The 23,824-nt window shown below is 46.8% G+C and overlaps 1 protein-coding gene across 3 annotated transcripts; it reads left to right on the top strand.

The window, feature by feature from the left end:
• Positions 1-770: 770 nt before the first annotated feature.
• LOC119845148 (angiotensin II receptor associated protein) lies at positions 771-23,357 on the top strand. Of its 3 annotated transcripts, XM_043500035.1 has the most exons (7): positions 924-1,004; positions 5,110-5,299; positions 8,010-8,044; positions 16,414-16,519; positions 19,217-19,415; positions 19,649-19,687; positions 22,423-23,357. In XM_043500035.1, the coding sequence occupies exons 2-7, from the start codon at positions 5,276-5,278 to the stop codon at positions 22,530-22,532; spliced, it is 513 nt and encodes a 170-aa protein (XP_043355970.1). In that variant the 5' UTR covers positions 924-1,004; positions 5,110-5,275; the 3' UTR covers positions 22,533-23,357. The 3 variants fall into 3 exon arrangements, with proteins under 3 accessions (XP_043355969.1, XP_038232952.1, XP_043355970.1); XM_043500034.1 differs by lacking the exon at positions 5,110-5,299 and having other exon boundaries at positions 771-1,004; XM_038377024.2 differs by lacking the exons at positions 5,110-5,299; positions 19,649-19,687 and having other exon boundaries at positions 880-1,004.
• Positions 23,358-23,824: the final 467 nt, after the last annotated feature.

Raw genomic sequence — 23,824 nt, 5'->3', positions numbered from 1 at the left:
GCAGAGAGACCGAGCAAGAATCAATGTCCTCGAGTCCTAAAGGAGGCTAGCCACTGAGGAGAAGAGAAAAGAAAAGGAGTACTTGTGGCACCTTAGAGACTAACAAATTTGTTTGAGCATAAGCTTTTGTGAGCTACAGCTCACTTCATCGGGCGTTTCTCTAGGTCAGGAGAAGGATTTATCACCCTTTTGGCTGGGGCCCTAAGAAGTCAGGCAGCAATGGAGAGATGTGCAGCGACGTTTGAAAGACCCTGGTCCTTTAGGAATATGCACACCAAGAGCTTCCAAAAGGGTCTGGCCTCGGGCAGGATGTTTCTTGCACGCTCGCTTTTAAAGAATAGCGTTTGCCCCTGCAAAAATCTTTCACTGTCACGTTTGATTTGCAAGCCGGGGGGGACTGGCGCAGCCATGCGAAGGGGGCTGTGCCCAAAACGCCATGTCAGTGGGTGGGTGTGCGCTACCTGCCCCAATCCCAAAGGTCACCTTGGAATACTGAACAGCGTCTGATGGGTGCGGGGCAGGTGGCCAGCCGGGCCGTGGCACCCTCCCTTACCACAGTCCCTATTACTCACAAACCCCCAGCCCCACTGTCCAGCCCTAACACTGCCTCTGTCCAGCCCCAGCCCCCCAGCCAGCCCCACTCTCTGTCCACCTGGAGTCCCTGGGTCATTGCCCCCACGTTCCCGGCTCCCCCCCCGGCCGGGGTCCCTTTCCTCTCGGGGGGGGGGGTCCATTCTCCCTCTTTAGGGGTGGGATGACCGATCTCGGGCGGGGGCGGCTCTGTGCATCCCCCAGAAGGGGCTGGCCCCGGGGGGGGAGCCCCCGACCGCCCCAGCTGCAGTCACAGGGGGCGCAGGGTTCCCCCCCCCCGGGACAGAGCCAGCCCAGCAACGCCCCGCCCCCGCCCAGCCGGGCCCACGTGAGGCGCTTCCCGCACAGTCACGGGTGCAGGGCGGGGCTGCGGAAAGTTTGGAAGCATGGAGGTGCCCGCTGTGAACCTCAAGGTACTGCGGGGGGGGGACACAGAGGCTGCGGCTCAGCGCCCCGTGGGGGTGGCGCTGGATCCCCCGGGAGGCTGCGGAGCTCGAGGCCCCCCTCCCCGAGGCGTGTACTGGGGTCTCCGTGCAGCGCCGAGCACTCCGCAGCCGGTTAGCGTAACCCTCCCCCTGCTCCTGAGCCCACGCGAACGACGGGGCAGACAGCGGGGCTGTCCCAGGGGCCCAGCGCACCCTTTGAGCGGGGGAAAGGGCTAATCCCACCCGACCTCTGCAGTCCTGGTGCACAGCCCTGAGCCCACGCCCCCCCCCCCTCAGCCCCCTTTCTGTCCACACACAGATAAGTCTGACTCCGGGCCCCTAGCACTCAGGACCCCTGCTCCTAAGGACGCTGCTAGGGAGGTGGGTCAGAGCCTGGGTCGCCCTGTAACTTGGGTCCAAAATCTGTCATTTTTTAAAATGTAGACATAGCTCAAGCTGAAGACCCAAGCCAGCAGGTCTGTGTTGCACTGTAGGGCTGTGTTAGCATGGCTGTGAGACCCCTGGGGCCAGCAGCTTTAAGCCCAGGTTTCCAGGGGAGTGTGGATGCTCAAACCCTGGCTTGGGTGCAGTATAGATATGCCCCCAGGGGGCTACTCTCTATCCCAAGAGATGAAGACACTTCAGACCGGAGGGTGGTTTTTGTTTTGACAATCTCCCTGTAAAGGTCCCATGACTCTTGCTGTTCACCAAGCATTTGCCCAAGCAAGGATCGTAATTCCCTCTCTGCTATAGGCTGCACTGGATACAGGTGCCCCTGGCTGTGCGCTCCGGAGAGAGCTGCATTCGCACAGTGCAGCGTGACTTGTCACTCTCTTGCTGATGCTGGATGTTGGTTTTATCAAAGATAGTGACTCATTCTCCCCTCAGAGGAGCAAATTTTTCTGCGGCTCAGGAGGGAGCCGCAATCTTGGGGGATGGGTGCTGGAGATCGGCTTTCTCGCTCAGTCTGTTTTTGTTTTCAAACCCCTGCAAGAATCTCCCATGGCTACAACCGGTGGCGCTTCTAATTTGACCTGTGCCAACTAGAAGCTTAGAGGCCAGATGGGGTGCTGGGATGAGAAACTGTACTAGGACTCAGCTCTAACAGAGCTGGCATGTGCCAATTGGTTTTGGGGAGAGTGCAAAGAAGTTCCTTAAACTCTGTATTTGTGAATTTGTGCCACCCAGGACAGGGTCTTGTTGTGCCAAACATCAGAAAACATGCACTTTTCTACAAGGAAGGAGGGAGTATTTATAACTAAGTTTCCTTTTTGCAACATTAACCCAGTTTGTATTAACCCTGTCATGCATTTCTGACCTACCCAAAGCTCCATTTAACTACAGGGCAAGTTCTGGGGGCAAGAAGACTGCAGCAGCGACAATTGGTTAATTAACTGTATTTTTTAGCAGCCAACACTTGATCCAGGATAAAATTCTGCACCAAGTTTTCAGGTTCAGAATAGGCTTGGCTGCTGTTGGGCAGAGCATTGTAGGAAGTGAGCCAAATAATATTTAGTTCTGCCTTGAATAATACTTTGTCCTGCCTTGAGTGCAGGGGACTGGACTAGATGACCTCTCGAGGTCCCTTCCAGTCCTACGATTCTATTCTGGCTGTTTTTGTACAGCTGAAAATGGCTATGTATTTTTAATTGTAGGGCATAGTTTCTAATCTGTAGGGCTCGAAACCTTTACTGGATAGCTAGTGGCCAGAGACAGATGCCGATGAGAGGCCTCTCCCAGTATGGATCAGAGTCAACACCTTGGTGAGAAGCCCGTCCTCCTTGGAGAAATCCCAGCTGCTGGGAAAGGGGAGGAAGCTAGAATTCCTCTGGGGGGGGGGAGTCCTTGGACTCTGCTCAGGGACTCTTTGAACTGGTGTTTGACTTGGCTGTCTGATAAATCTGAGAGGTTCCGCACATTTTCACCGCTGTAAGAGAGCAGCGCCTTTCTCCCCAGAGCTCCCTGGCTGTTAGGTGGTGTCGAGGTCTAGTTTATCTTTCCCTACCCTCCATATTTTTTTTTTTTTGGATTTCCTGTTCTGCATTAATATCTTCAGGCCCTTCCTCAGCTGCTTATAGCTTTGCCCAACCTGTAGCGGGAATGAAATTGATATGGATCTTCTCATTTTTATTGCTTTCTAAGGGGTTAGGAATAGCTGTGTAATTAGCCACAGTCTTGTTAATTTTACTCGGCTGAAGCTTGAGGAAGTTAGGGGGACCAGCACTGGAGCGGTGAGTCTGCAGACTTGGGAAAACACCCCTGGTTAAGTTTGCATCCCGAAGGCTGGGTTCACAACCATAAACTCTAGATGCTTTTTTGTGGCATGTTATAACGGAAGTTTAGATTTTACAGATTCATGGCTTCCCACTTCCTTTTCCAAGGAAAGCTTTTTTCACTTGCTAGAGGCAAGTAAGGAAATGGTGTTTTCAAGCGCTGGTCATGTGGCTTGCACATTCTGGCGTTTTTTAGAACACTGAATTCTGGATGACTTTTACTATGGATAATCAGGGCTATTGTGAGAATTTCTGGCGCCGGGGAACACTTGAAAGATCTTCCTCTAGTCCATGTTTTTAAAGTCGTCTTAACTTTGTTGTCTGAGCACCATAAACACAAAGCATAATAGTGAGAAACAAGGACATCTAATTAAGATAGTAAACAAAATATGGACTAAGTATCGGTTGTACAATGGCCAGGGGGGAAAGCTGTTTTGAATTAAATTTGTCTCTTTAAAGTTTGGCTCCGCTAGGCCTCCTTGGGAAGCAAGGGCCCTGGGAATTATCTTGGTGGCTTTTTTTTTTTCTTAAGTGACTTCATAGGTGCTGAAATTAGAGGTGTGGGGGGTTCTGCAGCACCCCCTGGCTTGAAGTGGTTTCCATTATATATAGGGTTTACAGTTTGGTTCAATGGCTCTTAGCATCCCCACTATACAAATTGTTCCAGCACCCCTGAGTGACTTGTGAAAACAAATAGCAAGACAGAAATACAAACTGATATCTATTTATCTTCAGAGAATGTGGTGCAGGAGCTTCCCCCTGGTGCTGCCTTTCTAGTGTATCCCATCAAGACTTTGGTGGGAGGATGACTAGAGTTCCCTGTATCTCTTCACCCCTGTTATCTGTGTTGAACATGCCTCTTGTGTTGTGGATCCTTATCATATTACAGTAGCGCCTAAAGGTCTTATTGTGGCAGGAGCCGAACAAATATATAATTAGAGAAATCCCTGCCCCAAAGAGCTTACCATCTAAATAGACAAGACAGACTGAGGGTGGGAGGAAGGAAATATTATCCCCACTTAACATGTTGGGACCTGATAGAGTAACTTTTTCAAGGTCAGACACAGGGAATCGGTGACAGAGCTAGGGATTGACCCCAGATCTCCTGAGTTTCCAGTTAGTGGCTTTAACAAAGTGACCATTCTTCTGTTCAGCCTGGAAGCCTTTAAAAAGGAAGCGTGGATACAGGGGCTCATCCAAAACCTTTCCACCTTTAACATCTCTGTCACTTCTAGACAGAGGCTTAATAATGGAGTTTGTTTCCTTAGAAGAAGACATTTCAGCCATCAGGGTTTAAATCCTTGAGCAAAAGAAGGAATTAATCCTTCCTACATCCCACTGTAAGAGCCGGCCTGCAAAGTGACTTGTGTAATCTGGCATAGGCAAAGATACCATTAGATATGTATTCCTGACACCATACTGATTTAAGATGCTGCTCTGTACTGGACTGAGACCACCAACTAACCTCACAGCTGTCAGAGAAGGATATCTTGTCACTACCAGCCAAGCCTAGTAACCAGGAAGGAAAAGGCCCCATATCGCGTTGCCAGTCCCCTAAAACGGTCAGTCCTGGAATAGCAAGGTTCTGACCCTCCCTCCCTCGTCTGTGTGGTTAAGCATGCCTCCTAATTTAATAACTGTAATACTGAAACAGACAGCTTCGGGGGAGGGGGGGAGCTACCTAATTATGTTAAATGGTGAGGCTTTAGGGGGTCTAGTGAGTATGTAACATGCAATTAAATTCTACATAATTAAAAGCTGCTCTGATATTGTGATAGTCTCTTGAGTAAACCCTATTTGCATTTCTCCTCCTTATATAGACACATCCTACATTTTACTGATTAGCAGCATCCCTTTGGTCTGCAGGGTGAAATGGGGGAGAAGCAGCATTTTGTAGCCTTTCATGAACACTGAAATAAAATCAACATTAAAAACCTGTTTCAGTGGCTTTTGATGTTGTGACAAAATCCAGCCTACCCAGCGTTAATGCTTAGTCCCAGCTATGCCAAGGTATTGCATCTATACAGGAACAATATTGCATCTTAAGTCATACACACTGTGCTATCTAGGCAGAACGGGGTAAGTTAAGGATGAGGGGCCACTTTTCATTTTGAATTTCCTGGTTTTTGCTTGTTTGTGTTGCAGCTTTATTGGTTATTCACATTTTAAAAGCACAGTCTTTGCATTAAATGAGAGTGGAGGAAAGGTCTTATGACCGAGGCAATGTGCTGAGATCCAGGGAGAACCAATAGCATCTCAGAACTGTCGGTTTGTCCTGTGTTTGCACAGCCCTTAGCACTAGGGTGTCCTGGGGCTCTTAGGTGCTACAGTAATACAGATAAATAATGACCCTGGGTTCAGTCCAGCTCTGCCACAACCTATCTCTGTGACCATGGGCAAGTCACTTCACCTCTCTGTACTTCTGTTTGTAAGGTGGTAATGCTACGACTTCCTTTTTCCGTCCTGTCTCTTAGATTTTTTTTCTGAGGAAGGGAAGGTCCTTTATTGTGGTTGTGGTGTCTAGCACGAAGCTGAGCCTTGAGGTGTCTAGGTGCCCCCATGAACAAAGAATGACACTTTAGTGTATGTGTTACATATTAGATAGATCAGTAAATGCAATGAGATCAGAACAGTTCTGTGCCCAATCCCTACAATATCTAGACATGCCAAAACTGTTCCTAAATTTGTGTGTAATGCATATGGAATGTAAGGGTTAGATAGAGACCCACTGAGAAGTCCTGGTGATTTCAATAGGTCGATTGCTTGTGTAAGTAAAGGTATTGCCATGTGGCCCTAAATGATGAAGCGTGTTGGGGTCGATGTAATTTTTATTAAGCATCTCTCTCTTACAATACCTTTAGTGATTGAAAATTCTGAAATGAGATCTGGAAACAAGTGTTGCAGTCAGTATGAGAGGTTTCAGAGTAGCAGCCGTGTTAGTCTGTATTCGCAAAAAGAAAAGGAGTACTTGTGACACCTTAGAGACTAACAAATTTATTTGAGCATAAGCTTTCATGAGCTACAGCTCACTTCATCGGATGCATTTGGTGGAAAATACAGAGGGGAGATTTATATACACACACGGAGAACATGAAACAATGGGTCTTATCATACACACTGTAAGGAGAGTGATCACTTAAGATGAGCCATCACCAGCAGCAGGGTGGGAGGGAGGAAAACCTTTCATGGTGACAAGCAAGGTTGGCTATTTCCAGCAGTTAACAAGAACATCTGAGGAACAGTGGGGGGTGGGGTGAGGGGGAGAAATAACATGGGAAAATGGTTTTACTTTGTGCAATGACCCATCCATTCCCAGTCTCTATTCAAGCTTAAGTTAATTGTATCCAGTTTGCAAATTAATTCCAATTCTGCAGTCTCTCGTTGGAGTCTGTTTTTGAAGCTTTTTTTGTTGAAGAACAGCCACCCTCAGGTCTGTAATTGAGTGACCAGAGAGATTGAAGTGTTCTCCAATTGGTTTTTGAATGTTATAATTCTTGACGTCTGATTTGTGTCCATTTATTCTTTTACGTAGAGTATGAGCTAATTGATTGCATCTTCGATTTTTTTTTCCCTGTGGTTCCACATTGAGGCTTGTCGTGTTTTAGAGAGATTCCCACCCATACCTTGTACCAGTGGAACATACGGCCTGTGTTTATCTGCAGGCCAAACGTGTCTTAGGGAGCGGTAACGGATCCCAAATTGTTTGGACTCAGCAGGTTCAATGTGTTCTTTCTCATCCTGCTGTTAGTTCAGAAAGAGTGAAGCTCTGTTTGTTTCAAAGCAGCTGGTGGAAGTTCACAGTGGAGGCTCTGTGCACCTTGCCCAGCTGTAAATCAAATTAAACACAAATGGTGAGAAAATATCCTGCAATGCATGGAGAATAAGAGTGTCTCCTTGGTTACAGAAAATCTCAGATCACCAGGAAGAGAATGAGCAGCACAAGCATTTGCTTTGTTGTAAGCTCCTAGCTTCTCCCATTTGCCTAATTAAACACAATGGTCAGAGCCATTCATGTAAATATTTGTATTGTGACACTGCCTGGAATGTCATTGCCATGCAAGGAGTTGGGACCTGATTGTGTAAGTTACTGAGCACCTTCCATTTCCATTGACTTCAGTGAAAGTGGGGGGAATTCAGCACCTTGCAGGATTGGCCCTGGGTTCTGGGAAGGCTGAACGTCACTGTTGCCGTCTTCAGACCTGGCAAGGCTTCGCTGGGGCTGAGCTACGTCTCTGAACGGAATGGCAGGAGGGGAAGGGAGAAAACGTATTAAACCCTCTGCGCCAGCAGGTAGGGACTTCTGCTTAGGGCTGATACAAAATGGCCTTGCAGTGGGAGCTGGGGCCCCTGGGCTGGAACACCTATTCAGTGGCGTTTTAAATGTGCTAATCAAGTGTTGATCAGATTGCCAGGCTTTCTGTTCAAACTGTTTTCTGGTTCCAAAAATCAATAACCCGTTTAAAAATCCTAACCAGGCCCTGAATAACCTGCTCAAAGAGGTAAGAACAGTAACAAATTGTGACCAGATTGGAAAAAGCCCAGCAGCAGAGGCCAAGGGGAATGGCTGTGTCCATTCTGCAGCTGCAAACCAGCTCTTTGAACTAGTCTATTTCTACGGCCTGGCTGGCGCTCTTTGCTTTCCTTGCCCTTTGAAGCCAGAACTCCAGTTCTCCCCCGTTTCTTTGACTTGCTGACCTGTCTTCTCTCTGCTCTCCTGCAGGCAATCGTTCTGGTGCACTGGCTGCTTACGACATGGTGAGTCATTTGTACGCTACTCGGACCTGGTGAGAAGAGGGGGTTCATGAGAACCGAGAGTCGGTTTGTGACGGGTTGGGTCAAAGAAACTCCCTCAAGACTGTCACTAGATGTGCTGGGATCCCATTGAGAACAAACCCCTCTGCCAGAAAAGGCTTCCCTGCACTTCCGTCTTGCTGAGCTAGATGCACCAGTCTGCTCCAGCACTGACCAAGAGATTGGGCCACGCTCCCCTGCAGTTCACAGAAATTAAGATTCACTTAGCCCAGGGATTTCTCAGTTAACAGGGACTTTCCCAGCACCCAGTATTCAATCTTTCCGGGAGCCTAAGGGTATGTCTTCACTACCCACCAGATCAGCGATTGATCCATCATTTCTAGTCTAGACATGATAAATTGACCCCCAAGTGCTCTCCCGTCTACTCCTGTACTCCACCGCCGCGAGAGGCGCAGGTGGAGTCAACGGGGGAGCGGCAGCAGTTGACTCGCCGCAGTGAAGACCCCACGGTAAGTCGATCTAAGTACGTCGACTTCAGCTACGTGAATAACGTAGCTGAAGTTGCGTAACTTAGATCGATTCCCTCCCCCCCTCCCAGTGTAGACCAGGCCTAAACCTGAATACATTCATTTTACTCTGTATAAAGTTTATACAGGGTAAACTCATAAATTGTCCGCCCTCTATAACACTGATAGAGAGAGATGCCCAGCTGTTCGCTCCCCCAGGTATTAATTACTTACTCTGGGTTAATAAACAAACGTGATTTTATTAAGTATAACAAGTAGGATTTAAGTGGTTCCAAGTAATAACAGACAGACAGAACAAAGTAAGTCACCAAGTAAAATAAAGCAAAACACGCAAGTCTAATCGTAATACATTTAAGAAACTGATTACAGGTGAAATCTCACGCTTAGAGATGTTCCAGTAGGCTTCTTTCACAGACTGGACTCCTTCCTAATTTGGGCCCAATCCTTTTCCGACCAACGTCGTAGGTTATGGCTTGGGTCCAGCAATCACTAACACCCCGTAGTTGCTGTCCTTTGTTCCAGTTTCTTTCAGGCATCTCTTTGAGGTGGAGAGACCATCTCTTGAGCCAGCTGAAGACAAAATTGAGAGGCTTCCAGGGCCTTTTATGTTCTCTTTCTTGTGGGCGGAAACCCCTTTGTTCTTCTGTGCAAAATCACAGCAACAAGATGGAGTTTGTAGCCACCTGGGCAAGTCACATGTTCATGAATGATTCAGCTTTTTGCAGGCAGATGCCATTGTTTACATGTTAATTTGTTCCCAGGAAAGCTCAGATGTGGATTGGCATTTCCCAAAGTCCATTGTCAGTTAAGTGTTTCTTGATTGGGCACTTGCTGAGAATAGTCCTTTCTCAAGAAGCTGACCAAATGCTTCACTGAGGCTACTTAGAATCAAACACATTGAGATACAAGTACATAGCCAAAAAAGAAAAGGAGTACTTGTGGCACCTTAGAAACTAACAAATTTATTTGAGCATAAGCTTTCGTGAGCTACAGCTCACTTCATCGGATGCATTCGGTGGAAAATACAGTGGGGAGATTTATATACACACACAGAGAACATGAAACAATGGGTTTTATCATACACACTGTAAGGAGAGTGATCACTTAAGATGAGCTATTACCAGGAGGAAAGAGGGGGGAAAGGAGGAAAACCTTTTGTGGTGATAATCAAGATGGGCCATTTCCAGCAATTAACAAGAACATCTGAGGAACAGTGGGGGGTGGGGTGGGGGGAGAAGTAACATGGGGAAATAGTTTTACTTTATGTAATGACCCATCCACTCCCAGTCTCTATTCAAGCCTAAGTTAATTGTATCCAGTTTGCAAATTAATTCCAATTCCGCAGTCTCTCGTTGGAGTCTGTTTTTGAAGTTTTTTTGTTGAAGGATAGCCACCCTCAGGTTTGTAATCGTGTGACCGGAGAGATTGAAGTGTTCTCCGACTGGTTTTTGAATGTTATAATTCTTGACGTCTGATTTGTGTCCATTTATTCTTTTATGTAGAGACTGTCCAGTTTGACCAATGTACATGGCAGAGGGGCATTGCTGGCACATGATTGCATATATCACATTGGTAGATGCACAGGTGAACGAGCCTCTGATAGTGTGGCTGATGTGATTAGGCCCTATGATGGTGTCCCCTGAATAGATATGTGGACAGAGTTGGCAACGGGCTTTGTTGCAAGGATAGGTTCCTGGGTTAGTGGTTCTGTTGTGTGGTGTGTGGTTGCTGGTGAGTATTTGCTTCAGGTTGGGGGACTGTCTGTAAGTAAGGACTGGCCTGTCTCCCACGATCTGTGAGAGTGATGGGTTGTTCTTCAGGATAGGTTGTAGATCCTTTATGATGCGTTGGAGAGGTTTTAGTTGGGGCTGAAGGTGATGGCTAGTGGCATTCTGTTATTTTCTTTGTTGGGCCTGTCCCGTAGTAGGTGACTTCTGGGTACTCTTCTGGCTCTGTCATTCTGTTTCTTCACTTCAGCAGGTGGGTATTGTAGTTGTAAGAATGCATGTTAGAGATCTTGTAGGTGTTTGTCTATTCATAACTTCAAATACAAAAATGATACACACATAGAGACAGCAAATTAATGACCAGCAAATTACAATCTTTCTATAGACATCTTATTTGACCTCCTTTGTACAAGTTTTGGTGCAGCTATGGGACCTTGGTTGCAACAATGATCTATATGGTCACGGTTCATGTCAGTAACATCACACAGCTGTTTTGGTGTGGGGGGAGCACTCTCTACACAGCATTGTTCTCTGCCTGGCTATAATATGAGCACAGGATAGTGGCATTGGTATGGACCTGGGGTGGCTTCGCTCTTAAATCATGGTCTTTCCCCACAACCCTTTCCACAAATGGAGCTGGGTCCTGTTTGGGTGGCAGCATAGGGCAACAGCCAAGGAAATGTGTCTCTGAATGACTCACTGATGACTCTTCTCTCTGTGTCGGTCCTGGCTACTGCTCCAGTGTCGTGCTGGGGGGACCTTGCTGCTGGGGGTGCTGTCTTTCAGATGCAAGATGAAAATGACGAACTGCACGGAACTTAACACTTGGCCGGTGTAAATCAGTTTTGCTCTGTTGGCTTCGAGAGAACGACTTGGGAATCAGGTCCAGGGCTTCCTGTCTATCTCCTACCTACTCACATGGCCTTGCAGGAGGGCTGCCACCTACTGAGCAGTCCCTTGTGCCTGGAGTTCCCTCTGTGCCGGCCTCCCTCCACTCCTCTCTCCCTCTTAGAGCCACTCACAGCCTCTCCACAGCCTTTCTTATAAGTCCTGCTGCCCTCCACTTGGGGCTGCGTTAATGACTCCCAACGGTTCCACCAGTCGAGCCCGTCACCACAATCCAACGGTTCGCACTTAGCTCTGGCTCTTCTGCCGTCCACACAGAGCTCGTCCCTTGCCACAGCCAGCTCACCGCTGTCTCTCCCTGGAGTTTAGCTTTCTGGTGGTGGCTTCCTTCTCTTGCCAGCATCTCCCCTGTGCTGAGGAAGAAGGCTGTTTATATACTACCTGCTGCAAGAAAGCTCCTCCTGATTGGCTCGAAGAGAGGGGAGTCCTGACCCATCCTACCCTACTGGGCTCCTGATCCCGGGCCCTTAAGCCCCAAGACACTGTTCCTTTTTCTCCCATCAAACTCCTAGTTCCCTGGGAGCGCTTCCTCTCTTCTATTACCAGGGTTTTTCTTGAGCCTTTGCTCATTCCAGCTTCTTGGAACAGGGTCTTCTGGCCCCCTCTACTCTGAAAGGGGCCAGTATACCCCATTATAGGCCCTCATCACTGTAGTATCTGAATACCTCAGTCTTTATAACCCCCCTGTGAGGTAGGGCAGTGCTATTAGCCTTCATTTCACGGGTGGGGAATTGAGGCACCCAGAGGCCAATGACTTGCCCAAGATCACACAGGGAACCCATGGCAGAGCAGGGACTTGAACCCAGGTCTCCCAGGCTGGTCCCTCACCGTTGAGTCTTCCTTTCTTGACCACAGATGGCCATTAAAAATCTCTTGCCATGGTTAGCCCAAGCAAGATTAACTCAAGTGTCCTGCCCAAATTCCCTTGCATGTGTATTAATGTATCTCTGAGGCATTGTGTGTCCTAGTATCTGGATATGAGTTATATCAGTATGAAGTAGCAGAAGATTGCTCAGGATGGCTGAACAGAACTCCCTGCCAGTCTCCCACCTTTCAGATTTAAGATGCTACTCAAGAAGAATCAAACCAAGATCGCTGGGACCAGTTCCACCAGCCAGTTTCTTAGGAAGAGGCTTGCTGGAAAAAGCTAAGTTTTGCAGTGCATCCTGTCTCTGACCCCTGTAGCTTTAATTGACTACAATATCCTTCACTTCTTGTTCTAAACTGCCTCCATGCTGTTGTGGGCTGCTAAACAGCTGTCATATTTCACCACGGGGGTGGCTGCATTTCAGTGACTGGTGAAGATCACACTATCTGTATAGGTCGAGAGAGAGAGAGTGGGGCTGTTAAAGCACTTTGGAATCCTTCAGCATTAAAGGTGCATAATGAACGTAAAAAAGCTGTAGATTATTTGATTTACACTGCAGCAGTGCTTAAAGGTCCCTGTGACAGAGAGTTTCTGTGCGGCCCATTGTATTACATTTATGAATGACTTGTGTATAGGCTTGGCAGAATTCAATTTTTATCTTTTGATCATTTTAATGGGCAACGTCAATTTTTTTTATTTGAAGCATTTTTTTTTTATTTGTATCAGTTTAAATGCCCACAGTTGTGGGAAATTATGGGGGACATCAGACAATGAAGGGAGCCCAGAAATAATTATTTAATGATGGTAGACATTGCAATTCAAAAAGCTAAAGCTTGATAACCCTTAAACCACAAGCTGTCAGTGTCGCATGTCAAAATGTACAAAGTCGATATCCTTAAATCAAACTCGAGTAAGTTCTCAAGCAGCATTTTTCTTGCTTTGCCTGTCTGTGCATTTTGATGATCATCGATGGAAATATTTTTTGTCGGGGGAGGGTGTGTGTGCGCGTGCACCGTGCGTGCGCATGTGTAGTGAAATCGATGTTTATAAACATTTACGAATACAAATCGAACCTTTTCAAGCCTATTTATGTGGGCCAGCGATCATATGCAATTCCAGGAGTGAGGGTTACCAGCACTGCTCCAGGAAACAAAAGCAGTGGGGGGGGGGGCGATTAAGGTGAATCACTTAGTTTGTAAACCACTCCAGAGCAGTACCACCCTGAGGGAGGCTTGTATATGCTGGGTCAAACTGGATTTTTCAGAGACCAATGGTCAAAGAAAGGACTTTTGGCATAAAAAGGCTGAGTTAAAACTAACTTGGGGCCTTCCTTCTGATCCAGAAAATGGACAGAACCTTCTGTCCATGGTGGGACCCCCAACCCTTGCAGAAGGGCTGGAAAGACATTGGCCTCCTCTAGGACACCATTAGTCTGATGGGTAACTCCTGGTATGTTTAGCGTGTGTGTTTAAACCTGTTTATTGTTTCCATTATGTTTTCTCTATGATGCTTTTACCCTAAGAATAAATGTACTTGTTTGAAAGAGCTGTGTGATAATGTGTAAGTGCTGGCAACACACTGTTCATAGCCCTTGAGGAGGGAGCCATGCACAGGGGCTGGCTGTTGGGCAATCTGGCTTGCTGAGGATATTGCAGTATAAGGCAGGGAGCTATGCGGCCTTAAAATCCCCTAGTCAGAAGGGAATGGGACAAGGCTCTCTGTCCAGAGGCAGGTGATGGCTGGAGACATGACTAGGCAGTCCTAGAGTGGACCATGGAGGTGGGGATACAGGTGCAGTTACCCTGAAACTGTGACAGTACCAAACAAGGTCCAGGCCCCATTGCAGTAGGCACACACCTTGCAAGAGATGGTCTCTGCCCTGTGAGGCTTGCAGTCTCAACTGACTTCATCCTGAATCAAAGCATTAGACCTAATTGTTGTCTGTAACTTTTATTCTTGTGTAGGCTTGGAAGCCTTGCATTTTTATCTGTAAACGTCAAACGTTGATTTCACCGTACACACACAAATTAAGGAACAATTATTTCTATTGAAAATAGAAATTTATACATAGGCAAAGTACAAAAAAGGCTGCTTGAGGACTTTAGACTTTGATTTAAAGCTAAAATTTTGGCAATTTGTGTTTTAACAGTTATACTGTTACCAGATGTGCCCGTTACTTTGGGGTATGCTCGTTTATTAGAGTTACTCTTGGGGTGGGGGGAAGGTTCTGTAATTCTATTAATGTACTGCTTTTGTCACTTGTGTGTTCATATGGAGCTCTACTTCTCCCTTCTGCAAGTTCCCTTCCAAAGAAGCTATCCTGCAGGACCTAGGTTCCCCATGGCTGGGTTCCTCCAGACCCAGAATCAGATGAACATCCACACACTAACAGAGCAAATCTGAGTGGACTGGGTCAATCAGCACTCTCAAGCTGACCCCCTTATATGTCCCTGTACTCAACGGGCTGGGTCAAGCAGCACTTTCAAATGCCACCCTTATATGTCACAGGTTCAGCACGTCCCTATCCCCACTTTCACATTACAATGGTACTGGTAGTAACCCACTTGATGAGCAAACCCCACAGTATTTGGGGTGCTACAGGGATCTTTAGCTTAGGTAAAAGAAGCGTTGCTGCAGAGTAAATGGGGAAGCTGAAAACACAAGAGTAAAGTTCAGAGAGAGAGAGAGAGAAGCAATCAGCTTAACAATAAAAGTTATTTAATGGATAATAGTGATAACTACACAAGGAGGGCTAAACAAACATAAGTTACATTATTAAAGGTTAATACCTGAGGTAGAAAAGAAAACAGAGAGAGAGAGGGAGGGATCTCACCTACTCCATGAGGCTTGAACTGGTCGGGGTTCCCAGGTGATGATGGTAGCTCAGGGTCCTGAGTTCTGGAGACAGGCAGAGCCTCCAGCACGATCGGTCAGGAGATGGAGTCCTAGTGGAACTGATACTGAGTTTGGGTCCATGCATCAGAACACTTACATGAGCATAGGTCGGGGTTTTTGTAGAGAAAAAACAATGGTTCAAGGGAGAACACTAGATTTGTTTATGGGTAAACTGATGACTCAAGGGTTTTCTTTAGGCTAGACAATAGGAGCTGATCACTCTTGGCTATGGGTGGTGTTCCTTGAAGGAAGCTCACAATGCAATTAGGCTGCTTCAGTATTTTGGATATCAGTCAAGGATTCATTACTGGAATTGGTCTGATAACTGTTGAGCTGGGTGTGTGCAGGCGTAGGTTCATTAACATCTGGAGCAGAGATCCCCCATGATGCAGTGCTTCCCTGCTTTTCTGGTCCCAGAGTTCAGTGTGGTTCTCTGTTCTCCATTCTGTATGTTAATGGCGATGCCTTAATCTTGTCACCCTTGTCAGGAGGGGTCTAGGTGTGTCTCCCAATGCCCTTCACTGCTCTCTGCAAGTCTTTTCTCTGATCGGTTTTGGTTCAAGCAGAGACTAGTGAGTGTGTGTCTGTCTGTCTTTCATGAGTCAGACAGGCTAGATACTGTGCCCTGGTTCCCAAGAACACAGAGCTGACTGGTATCAATACATTTTAACTTTTTGAATCTCAGCTTCTACTGTCATTAAATAATTGGTCTGACTCTCTCCATAATTTCCTGCGATTGTGGAAATTTAAATGGATAAAAATAAACATTGATATTTAGCTGTTGAAATTGTTAAAAAAATGAATTCTGCCAAGCATGCGTATGTGATTAGATTTTTAGATGTAAATAAATCTCCATAACAGGATGGAGGTAACTATATATCTGCAATGGAGGCCAGCTGGGAACAACATTCTGAACAAACATCAAGAGACCCTAAAGAAACTTGCCTTTTGTTTAAAATCCTAACCCTTTGTAGGGGATTTGATTGTGTGAATTGCATGTGTGTGCTGTAGTAAATGCTTGAGCTTAATTGGCCTCATAGCTGATGTTGGGATGATAGATATAACTCTGGGAAAGGTTAACTGAGACTGCAGGCGAATCATCGGCTTCTTGCGGGTGTTGATGCAGAGACCCTATAAGTAGCAAATGGAGAGATCTTGCAGTAGTAATTCTTGGCTCTTCCTCATGATTGATCCAGACAGCCTATAATTCCTATATATGTAGAATTCTAGGGGTGGGGAAGTAATCTTTTCGTATTGCTGGAATCAGTTATTAGGATAACCCCGGAGTCTTACACAGAGGGGAAAACCTGGCATATTGCTGGAACAGATCTAGCATTCCGTATCGAAATCTTGCAATGCACAGATCTAAGGGGGTTGAGTTCCAGTGGTTAAGCTCACACTAGTCACATCAACATGTTCTGAATATTTTTTTTGTGCCTTGTTTGCCAGGGGATGCTTGGGGTTTCCGCACTCCTACGCATATGGAAACTTCACTGTCCTGGCAGTGGGGGTTTGGGCAATTGCTCAGCGGGATTCCATTGATGCAATAATCATGGTAAGTCTGGGGGCAGGCACCTTCCCGAACAGGCTCTGTAAGAGGGTGTTGTGGGGAAGATGTCGCTGCTTTTAAGGAGAGAATAGCAAAAATTCCTGTGAGATCTAGTCCACTTTTCAGCTGTACTCAGAATTGAAAAAGGCACTTCCGACTTTCAAGCAGCCAGATTTTCAGAATAGCTCAGCTCTCATTTAGGCACCTAACTGAAGGTCAAAAGTGTTCAGCACCCATTATTTCCAGTGGGATCTGCTGGGTGCTGAGCACTCCTGGCTGAACTCCTTAACCTTGCATCGTGTTAAACTCACGAGAAAAGAAGATGACGATGCCACCACCACCACGGCTTTAAAACAAACCACAGTGTTCAGCTTGTTTGTAGAAATAAATTGGACTGCCTCTTTGAAAGGGATGCGTTCTAATTAAAAAAACAGTCTCTCAACTTTTTGCCTACTACTGGTAGAAGTAAGACCGAAGAGGACTATAACTAAAATATGTTGGAGAGAATATTTTCTCCTTTTTAAGTCTCGTGTATTTGACAGCATTTTGTCTGGTCAGTTTCAGCGTTTCCCTTTGATATGCAGTTAGTCCTGTTGTTCCCTCCCATTTGTGTAGGCCTTTCAAATGATAAGGGAAAGAAATATTTTTAAATTAGGAAATTTGATTGTGAAGCCACAAAAATTGGCAGGGGGACTTAGGCAGGTGTAGGACAGGGAAAGTATTGTTAACTTTTTTTGAATTAACTAGGCCCTAATCCTGGAAATACTTACACATACTTATCTTTAGGCATTGTGAGTGATCTTATTGAAGTCTTTGGGATGAATTACAGCAGTAAAGTTAAGTATGTGTATAAGTTTGATGTCCACAGTTCAAGAAGGACTAAAAAATTGGAGGGGGCTCAGAGAAGAGCCAGGAGAAAGCTTAAAGGATTAGAAAGCCTGCCTTATGGTGATAGACTCGAGGAACTGTTTAATAAGGGAAAATTAAGAGATGACTTGATACATTTATAAGTACCTACATAGGGAATACATATCTGATAATGGACTCTTTGGTCTATCTGACAAAGATCTAACAAGGTCCTATTGCTGGAAGTTGAAGCTAGACAAATTTTAGACTGGAAATAAGGCATACATTATAACAGTGAGGGGAGTTAACCATTGGAACAATTTACCAGTTCTCCATTAGAGACCATTTTTAAATCAAGACTGGATGTTTTTCTAAAAGGTAGAGTCTAGTTCAAACAAGAATTATTTTGGGTAAGTTCTATGACCTGTGTTATGTCAGAGATCAGACTAGATCGGGGTGGCCAACCTGAGCCTGAGGAGGAGCCAGAATTTACCAATGTGCATTGCCAAAAAGCCCCAGTAATACGTCAGCACCCCCCAGTCAGATCCCCTGCCCCACCCACCAGCAGCAATGCTTATCAGCACCTACCCCTCCATCCCTGCACCTCCTGCCCGCCGCGATCAGCTGTTTTGTGGTGTGCAGGAGGCTCGTGGGGCGGGGCGCAGGAGGAGGAGCAAGGGTATGACAGACTCGGGGGAAGGGGCGGGGGCCTTGGGGGAAGGAGTGGAGTGGGGTCTGAACCTGGGGTGGAGCCAGGGGTTGAGCAGTGAGCACCCTGTAGCACATTGGAAAGTTGGCACCTGTAGCTCCAGCCCTGGAGTCGGTGCCTATACAAGAAGCCGCATATTAACCTCTGAAGAGCTGCATATGGCTCCGGAGTCACAAGTTGGCCACCCCTGGACTAGATGATCTGGCCTTAGACTCTATGGTACATCTTTACAGAATGTCTGCCAAGAGCCAGTAGCTGGTTAACTTAATCTATTAAGCGACAAACATTTTTTATTTTATTAACACAGAATATTGAATCTGAAAATTAAACGAATGTAATGTACTCTCTATGCTTGAGCTTGGATACCACAGTGAGATGTGGCAGTATAAAAGCACTAGGATAGACCATTAATGCTACATGTTTGCTCTCAGCATTTCACTCAGCTTGGACAATGCAGAGAAGTGACTCAGTTTCACTTTGCCTCTCATGTGCTCGCACAAAGCTACTGTTAGGGCCACAACCACTTTAGAGGAATATTGAAATCCTCACATATGGTATTCTTTTGAATCTGATACCACCTGAATCCCTCATTGGAACTGCTACTGCAGTACAAATATGAAATTTGTGTCCATCTTAGACATGTCAAACCTCATTTTGTACCAAAGGTTTTTGGACCTAGCCTGACCTGGCAGAGAGTCCCACTGAAGATGCTGATCTGCTCCCTCCCAAGCTCAAAGTGCTGCATGTATTTTAAAAATAAATCTCTCTCTTACCCTGGAAAATACAAATGAGAAGGAAAAAACGGTCCTTGACAGGTGAGGAGAGATAATTGTAAATATAAGACTGAGTCATCTTATTAGGAAAATCCATCTTTTACAGGGAAAAGTGTAAGGTGTTAAGAGATGAGCAGGAAGGGGGTGAGACACCTGTCAAGGGGGTGTGGATTCCATATGCTAGAGGCCACCATGGTTACCAATTTCAGGATGGCCTGGAGGTAAGGTAAAGTAAAGCTGGTGGCACATGAATGCAGATCTTCAAGGATGGAGACGCGTTACATCTTGAGACTCTGATTTCCATTGGTTTGGGCTGTTTGGCTCTTGGTGGTGAATCAAATTTCCAATCAATGTCCTTGTGTTTCTGATTTCCAGTTCCTGATTGGCTTGTTGATCACGATCCTCCTGGACATCATTAACATCAGCCTCTTCTATCCTCGGGGTAGCTCTCTAACTGATCTGCAGCGCTTCGATGCAGGCATGGCCATCTTCAGCCTCCTCCTCAAACCCTTGTCATGTCTCTTTGTCTATCAGATGTACCGGGAGCGTGGGGGAGAGTACGTCATCAACCTAGGTAGGAGGCCACACATCCATGTTGTCTGCCCTTTCCCGTTGTCAGTCTGGGCTTATTCTGCCTTCTGGATCCTTCACGCCTGCTCTTGGTCTGGGATATGCACAACTGGATTCTGCCTGTTCTAGTGGGTCTCTCTCTTGCCCAGTCTGTGTTCTCCTCTTGTCCCCTTCTTGTGCTCCCACTTTGTCTCATGCTTTGTGGGTTTTTTATGTTCTCCCTCTTTTCCCTTGCAGACCTGGAGTCCTCATCCGACAGCCGCTTTACCTGTGACGGTATTGACTCCAGTGGTATCCCCCTTGTCCAACGTAACTGAGCTGCCTGTCTCCTCTTCCCTCTCCCTTAGCTGTGTGTGTTCCATGGCCAGGCTGGAAGCCTTTGTGTCTTTCTTCCTCACTGACTAGTTCTGTTCCCGCTGGCTGTGACTGGGGCAGAAGGAGGGAGGAGAAGGGAGAAATGAAAGCATGTTGAGAGAACAGGGGCAGGATGTGGGGTCGCATTGCCTAGACAACTGAGCATAGATATGAAAGTCTGGCTTCTCATCCCAGCCTTGCTGTGACACCTTGGGCAAATCATTTTAATCTGTGCCTCAGTTTCCCCTTCTGAAACATGGGGCTAATATGTTTCTCACTGGGAAGGGGGCAGTTCTGAGGAATAGCTGATGTCTCCAATGTCCTGGGTAGGTGAAATGAGTCTCAGGTTGACAGTTCCTCAGTGACCTCCGCTGAGACAAGAGCGTGTTAGCTGCTGTGAAATGACCTTCTGCAGTGTGTACAGGGCAAGCCCTGAGTCTGAACTAGCTGGCTTGCAAATCCCCACTGAGCTTCTCTTTTGGGGCGTCCTTGGGAGAGGGTCCAGCAAGCAGAGGCTGCAAAGCGAATTCTGGCCCTGTTGGACTGTGCCAGTCATTAGCCTTGCTGCTGCCCTCTTCCGCCTTCCTGCAGAAGGTACCATGCACTTTGGAGCCTGCTTTTTGCCTCCTAAAAAACCTCCTGACCAGCAGCTTTCCACCCTCGTCTCTTCGGAGAGCAACTTGGGCAATTGCACCACTCCACCGCCCCTGGCTCTGAACTCCCTGGCTGGTAGGAAAGTGGAGAAGTGTTAGAAGGTCCTTGCTTGGCTGCTTCTGTGCTCCTACAGAGGGTAAGGCCTCCCATGCAAGGGAGCGCTGTAGTATCCAGAAGATGGGATCAGCTTGAGCACCTGGGGATGCCAGCTGCAGGCTGCCAGTCTCATCCCATCTAGTGTAATGGGGAACAGCTTTGATGCCTGCCAGTCTCTCTCCTGCTACGCCATTCATGAAACTATGAGCAGAATGCAGAGGTGCCAGCCCCCGTGGGTTCTCAGCACAGTCTTGCCAGGCACCTTGGCACAAGCCACGTCCATCAGCTACTTTTTGTGCTTGTGACCCAGATGTAACCATCTACTTGCTTGCGGCAGGAAGAGTAGGTGTCATTGAGCAATGAGTGCTGTTCCCTTCACCTCGCTAGGTTTTTGGGGCTATCCCTTCCAGCCCAAGGGTGAGCCCGGGACATGGATCTCATCTCTAGCCCTAGGCATCACCGTCACTAGACCGAACTCTGTAAAAACGGTAGCACTGGTTTCCTGCGCTAGCCCAAACTGGCTTCACTGCAGCCTTTCGGTACAAGGTGTGAGTCACTGATGTGAGGTTAACACATTCACCAAACGCCCCTTCCTGGTAGCTTTTCCTAGTGGCACCTTCATGCCACTAGGTCTGTCCCACCGCAGTGCAACTATCCCACTTTGTTCCACTTATGTATTTTCCGGTCACTTCATAGGCGGTTTGGTTCTATGCAGAATAGCCGTCTGTGGCTTGGCAGCCCCCTGCCTGCTTTCAGCAGGAGTTGTCACGTGTCAGTGACTAGCATTGATTTAAATAATCTTCTGTCTCATGATAGTTGATCAGCGTAGATAGACAAAAAGCTTCTCTCTTTCTGTCATTGCAACGGGATTGCATCAAGGCTCTGTAAGATGCTTAACACAGCAAACCATGTTCGTAACATAATCAGGGCACGGTTGTATTAAAAGACAGTGCCCAAATGTGATACACTTTGCTTTGTAACTCAGAGATATGAGGTGGGCTTATTAGGAAGAGAGACTGATGGGTGAATCATGCATTCAGCTCTTCACTGATTTCCACCAGCCAGACATTGTGCCCCAGGTATTCATGGATTGCAACGTGGATTTAGTCTCCCCTGGCTCCCACAGGAAACTGTTCAAACAGGCTGAAACAAACTCTATTTCAGCAGCACTTCTACTGAGAGTAATTGTGGGTCTGGCTATTCGATTCAGCCTCATGGCTGCAAGAGCAGTACCTCTCAGTGAACGAAAAGCAGCCCTGCCTTGTTGTTCTGAGTGAGGATCTAGGACTCATCACGTCCACCTATTAAAATTATTTTGCTTTGGAAATCTTGGACCAACCCTTCTCCAGCTTGTTCCTGGTCCCATACTCCTTCCAGGAACTCTCTCTCTGCATAAGTTTTAGGCCCCTTCTTCATGAGAAATGTGGTTGGACTGGAGGCCCCACTTATAGCATGATTGTACTACACCATTATTAAAACACCTGACACGCAGTTGTAACTGTAGAGGACCTTGGGGCATCAATGTTGGTTATTCAGAGCTAATGGCAACAGTGAGGGGTCTAGAATTAGCCATACTGCAGCCGCACGTTAGTCTGTCCCTTCTGATATCCTGCACCTGGCCATTGCCCATTTCTGCTTCAGAAAAACTCTGTAATGCAACTGGCAAATGGTGCATTGCTAAGCAAGGAGGTTGGGTGAGGGAGTCCTGCCTGCCCCGAGTGCTAATTGTGCTCTGAAGGAAGAGTGCTTTTATTTGAATGAGCATAATTACAAGTAGCGTGCGTCACAAAATTCCTTAGGTGCAAGGAGAGCTAGGGTGCAATGAATGTGATGCAATGCTGAACTACGTTTATTTGACTTCCTGAGCTGGCATTGTCTGAAAGCATCATCTATTCCTCCCCATGCAGGTTTCCTCAGCGGGGGCCGGGATCGCAGCTCATACCAGTCGATTGATCAGCAAGATGCGCCTTGCCCATACCCTGATCTGGACAGGAAGCCAGCCCCACATCCCTTCTGAGGCTCCCCCTTGCCAGAAACAGAGAGCAGGATCTCACTGATGTCCCCCACCCAACAACAAATTAAAAACTACCCCCCTCCCCTGTTGGAGTAGGTTCTAAAATGAGCAAGCAGGAGAGGTTCTAATTTTACTCTCCTCCCTTTGAGCATCCATCCCTTCCTGAAGGTGTTTAGGTGGACTGGGTCCTGCAGTGAGTTCGGAACATCCCGGAGATGTCAGTTTAACAACCATAGGTCTGTCTAACCCTACCACACCCTGCCCCACAATGTCACTTTTGTCTGAGTAATTGCAGGAACCTTCCCTGTAGTCTCCCAGATCCTACACTCTGCAGCTCCTGCATCACTGATACACCTCGCTACCCAAGATGTTCATGAAGAAGCTAGCTTAAAAGGCTCTTTTAAATGTCCATCTGATTGGGCAGCAGTCTACTGAGCCAGTGGGGGTGACCTTGGTCATATGGATAAATCTCACAAGTGATTACTGCTGCTGTTCACAGAAACTCTCCTGTTTCAGTGAGGTGTGCTGGATGCTCATAAAGTTGTGTTCATGCTGGTAACTGCCCAGGCTAGCTGAGAATAATTGCACACAGCTGGGCAGAGAGAAGGTGGGTCTGTGGGCCTAAGGAGGAGTTATGCTCCCTCGGTCTAGTCTTGGGTTTTCATTTGTTGTTTGTATGCAGGTTTCAAGTCCACAAGGATCCCATGTGATGACTGTTACTTGTGCGTTGTAAATATGTTGTGCCTTAAAACACACTTTTTGCCTTCACTTGGCATCTAAATAGAACTTAATTTTTTTTCTACAATAAAAGGAGCACCTTAGCGCTGACAGAATTCTGTGTTAAAAATTACACCACTCGCCCCACTGCCTCATCTGTGATGTGGGAAATTCCTGATGAGTTCGAATTAAGCCCAGTGGCCTGATAAAAGAGAAAAACAGGCTTTTATTTCTACTAGGTTTCTGGTTCAAGTCCAGCACGGGCCCTTGTGGGGAAGTTTGCATTGTAGTTAATCAGGGTGGAGGGTATGATGCGTCTTTCTGGGACTGCCCCAGAAATAAAGGTCTGTCTCATGTGGGTATCCCATTTTAAAAAGATACTGCAAATCCTCTAATCATCTCTTGTATTCTATTTATTATTAATCATCATACTTCACATTTTTTGTAGTGCCTTTTGTAGGCAAATCACTGCAGTTTACAAACAAACCACACCGTTCCTGGAAGGCAGGAGCTCTGTATTTGACAGATTGCTAAAGGGACGCAGAGCGCCCAAGATCCCTACCCCAGCTCACCCAGGA

This window comes from Dermochelys coriacea, chromosome 18 (genome assembly GCF_009764565.3).
Source record: "Dermochelys coriacea isolate rDerCor1 chromosome 18, rDerCor1.pri.v4, whole genome shotgun sequence".
In the NCBI taxonomy this organism is placed as follows: Eukaryota; Metazoa; Chordata; order Testudines; family Dermochelyidae; genus Dermochelys; species Dermochelys coriacea.
The sequence above is the reverse complement of the archived record's forward strand: the minus strand, read 5'-3'. Positions and strand labels throughout refer to the sequence as shown.

Bases quoted from the DNA above. Each gene is read 5' to 3' on its own strand.
- LOC119845148 (XM_043500034.1), top strand. From the start codon at position 978: ATGGAGGTGCCCGCTGTGAACCTCAAG. The intron at 1,005-8,009 runs GTACTGCGGGGG...GCTCTCCTGCAG, and splicing joins TGCCCGCTGTGAACCTCAAG to GCAATCGTTCTGGTGCACTG. The intron at 8,045-16,413 runs GTGAGTCATTTG...CTTGTTTGCCAG, and splicing joins CACTGGCTGCTTACGACATG to GGGATGCTTGGGGTTTCCGC.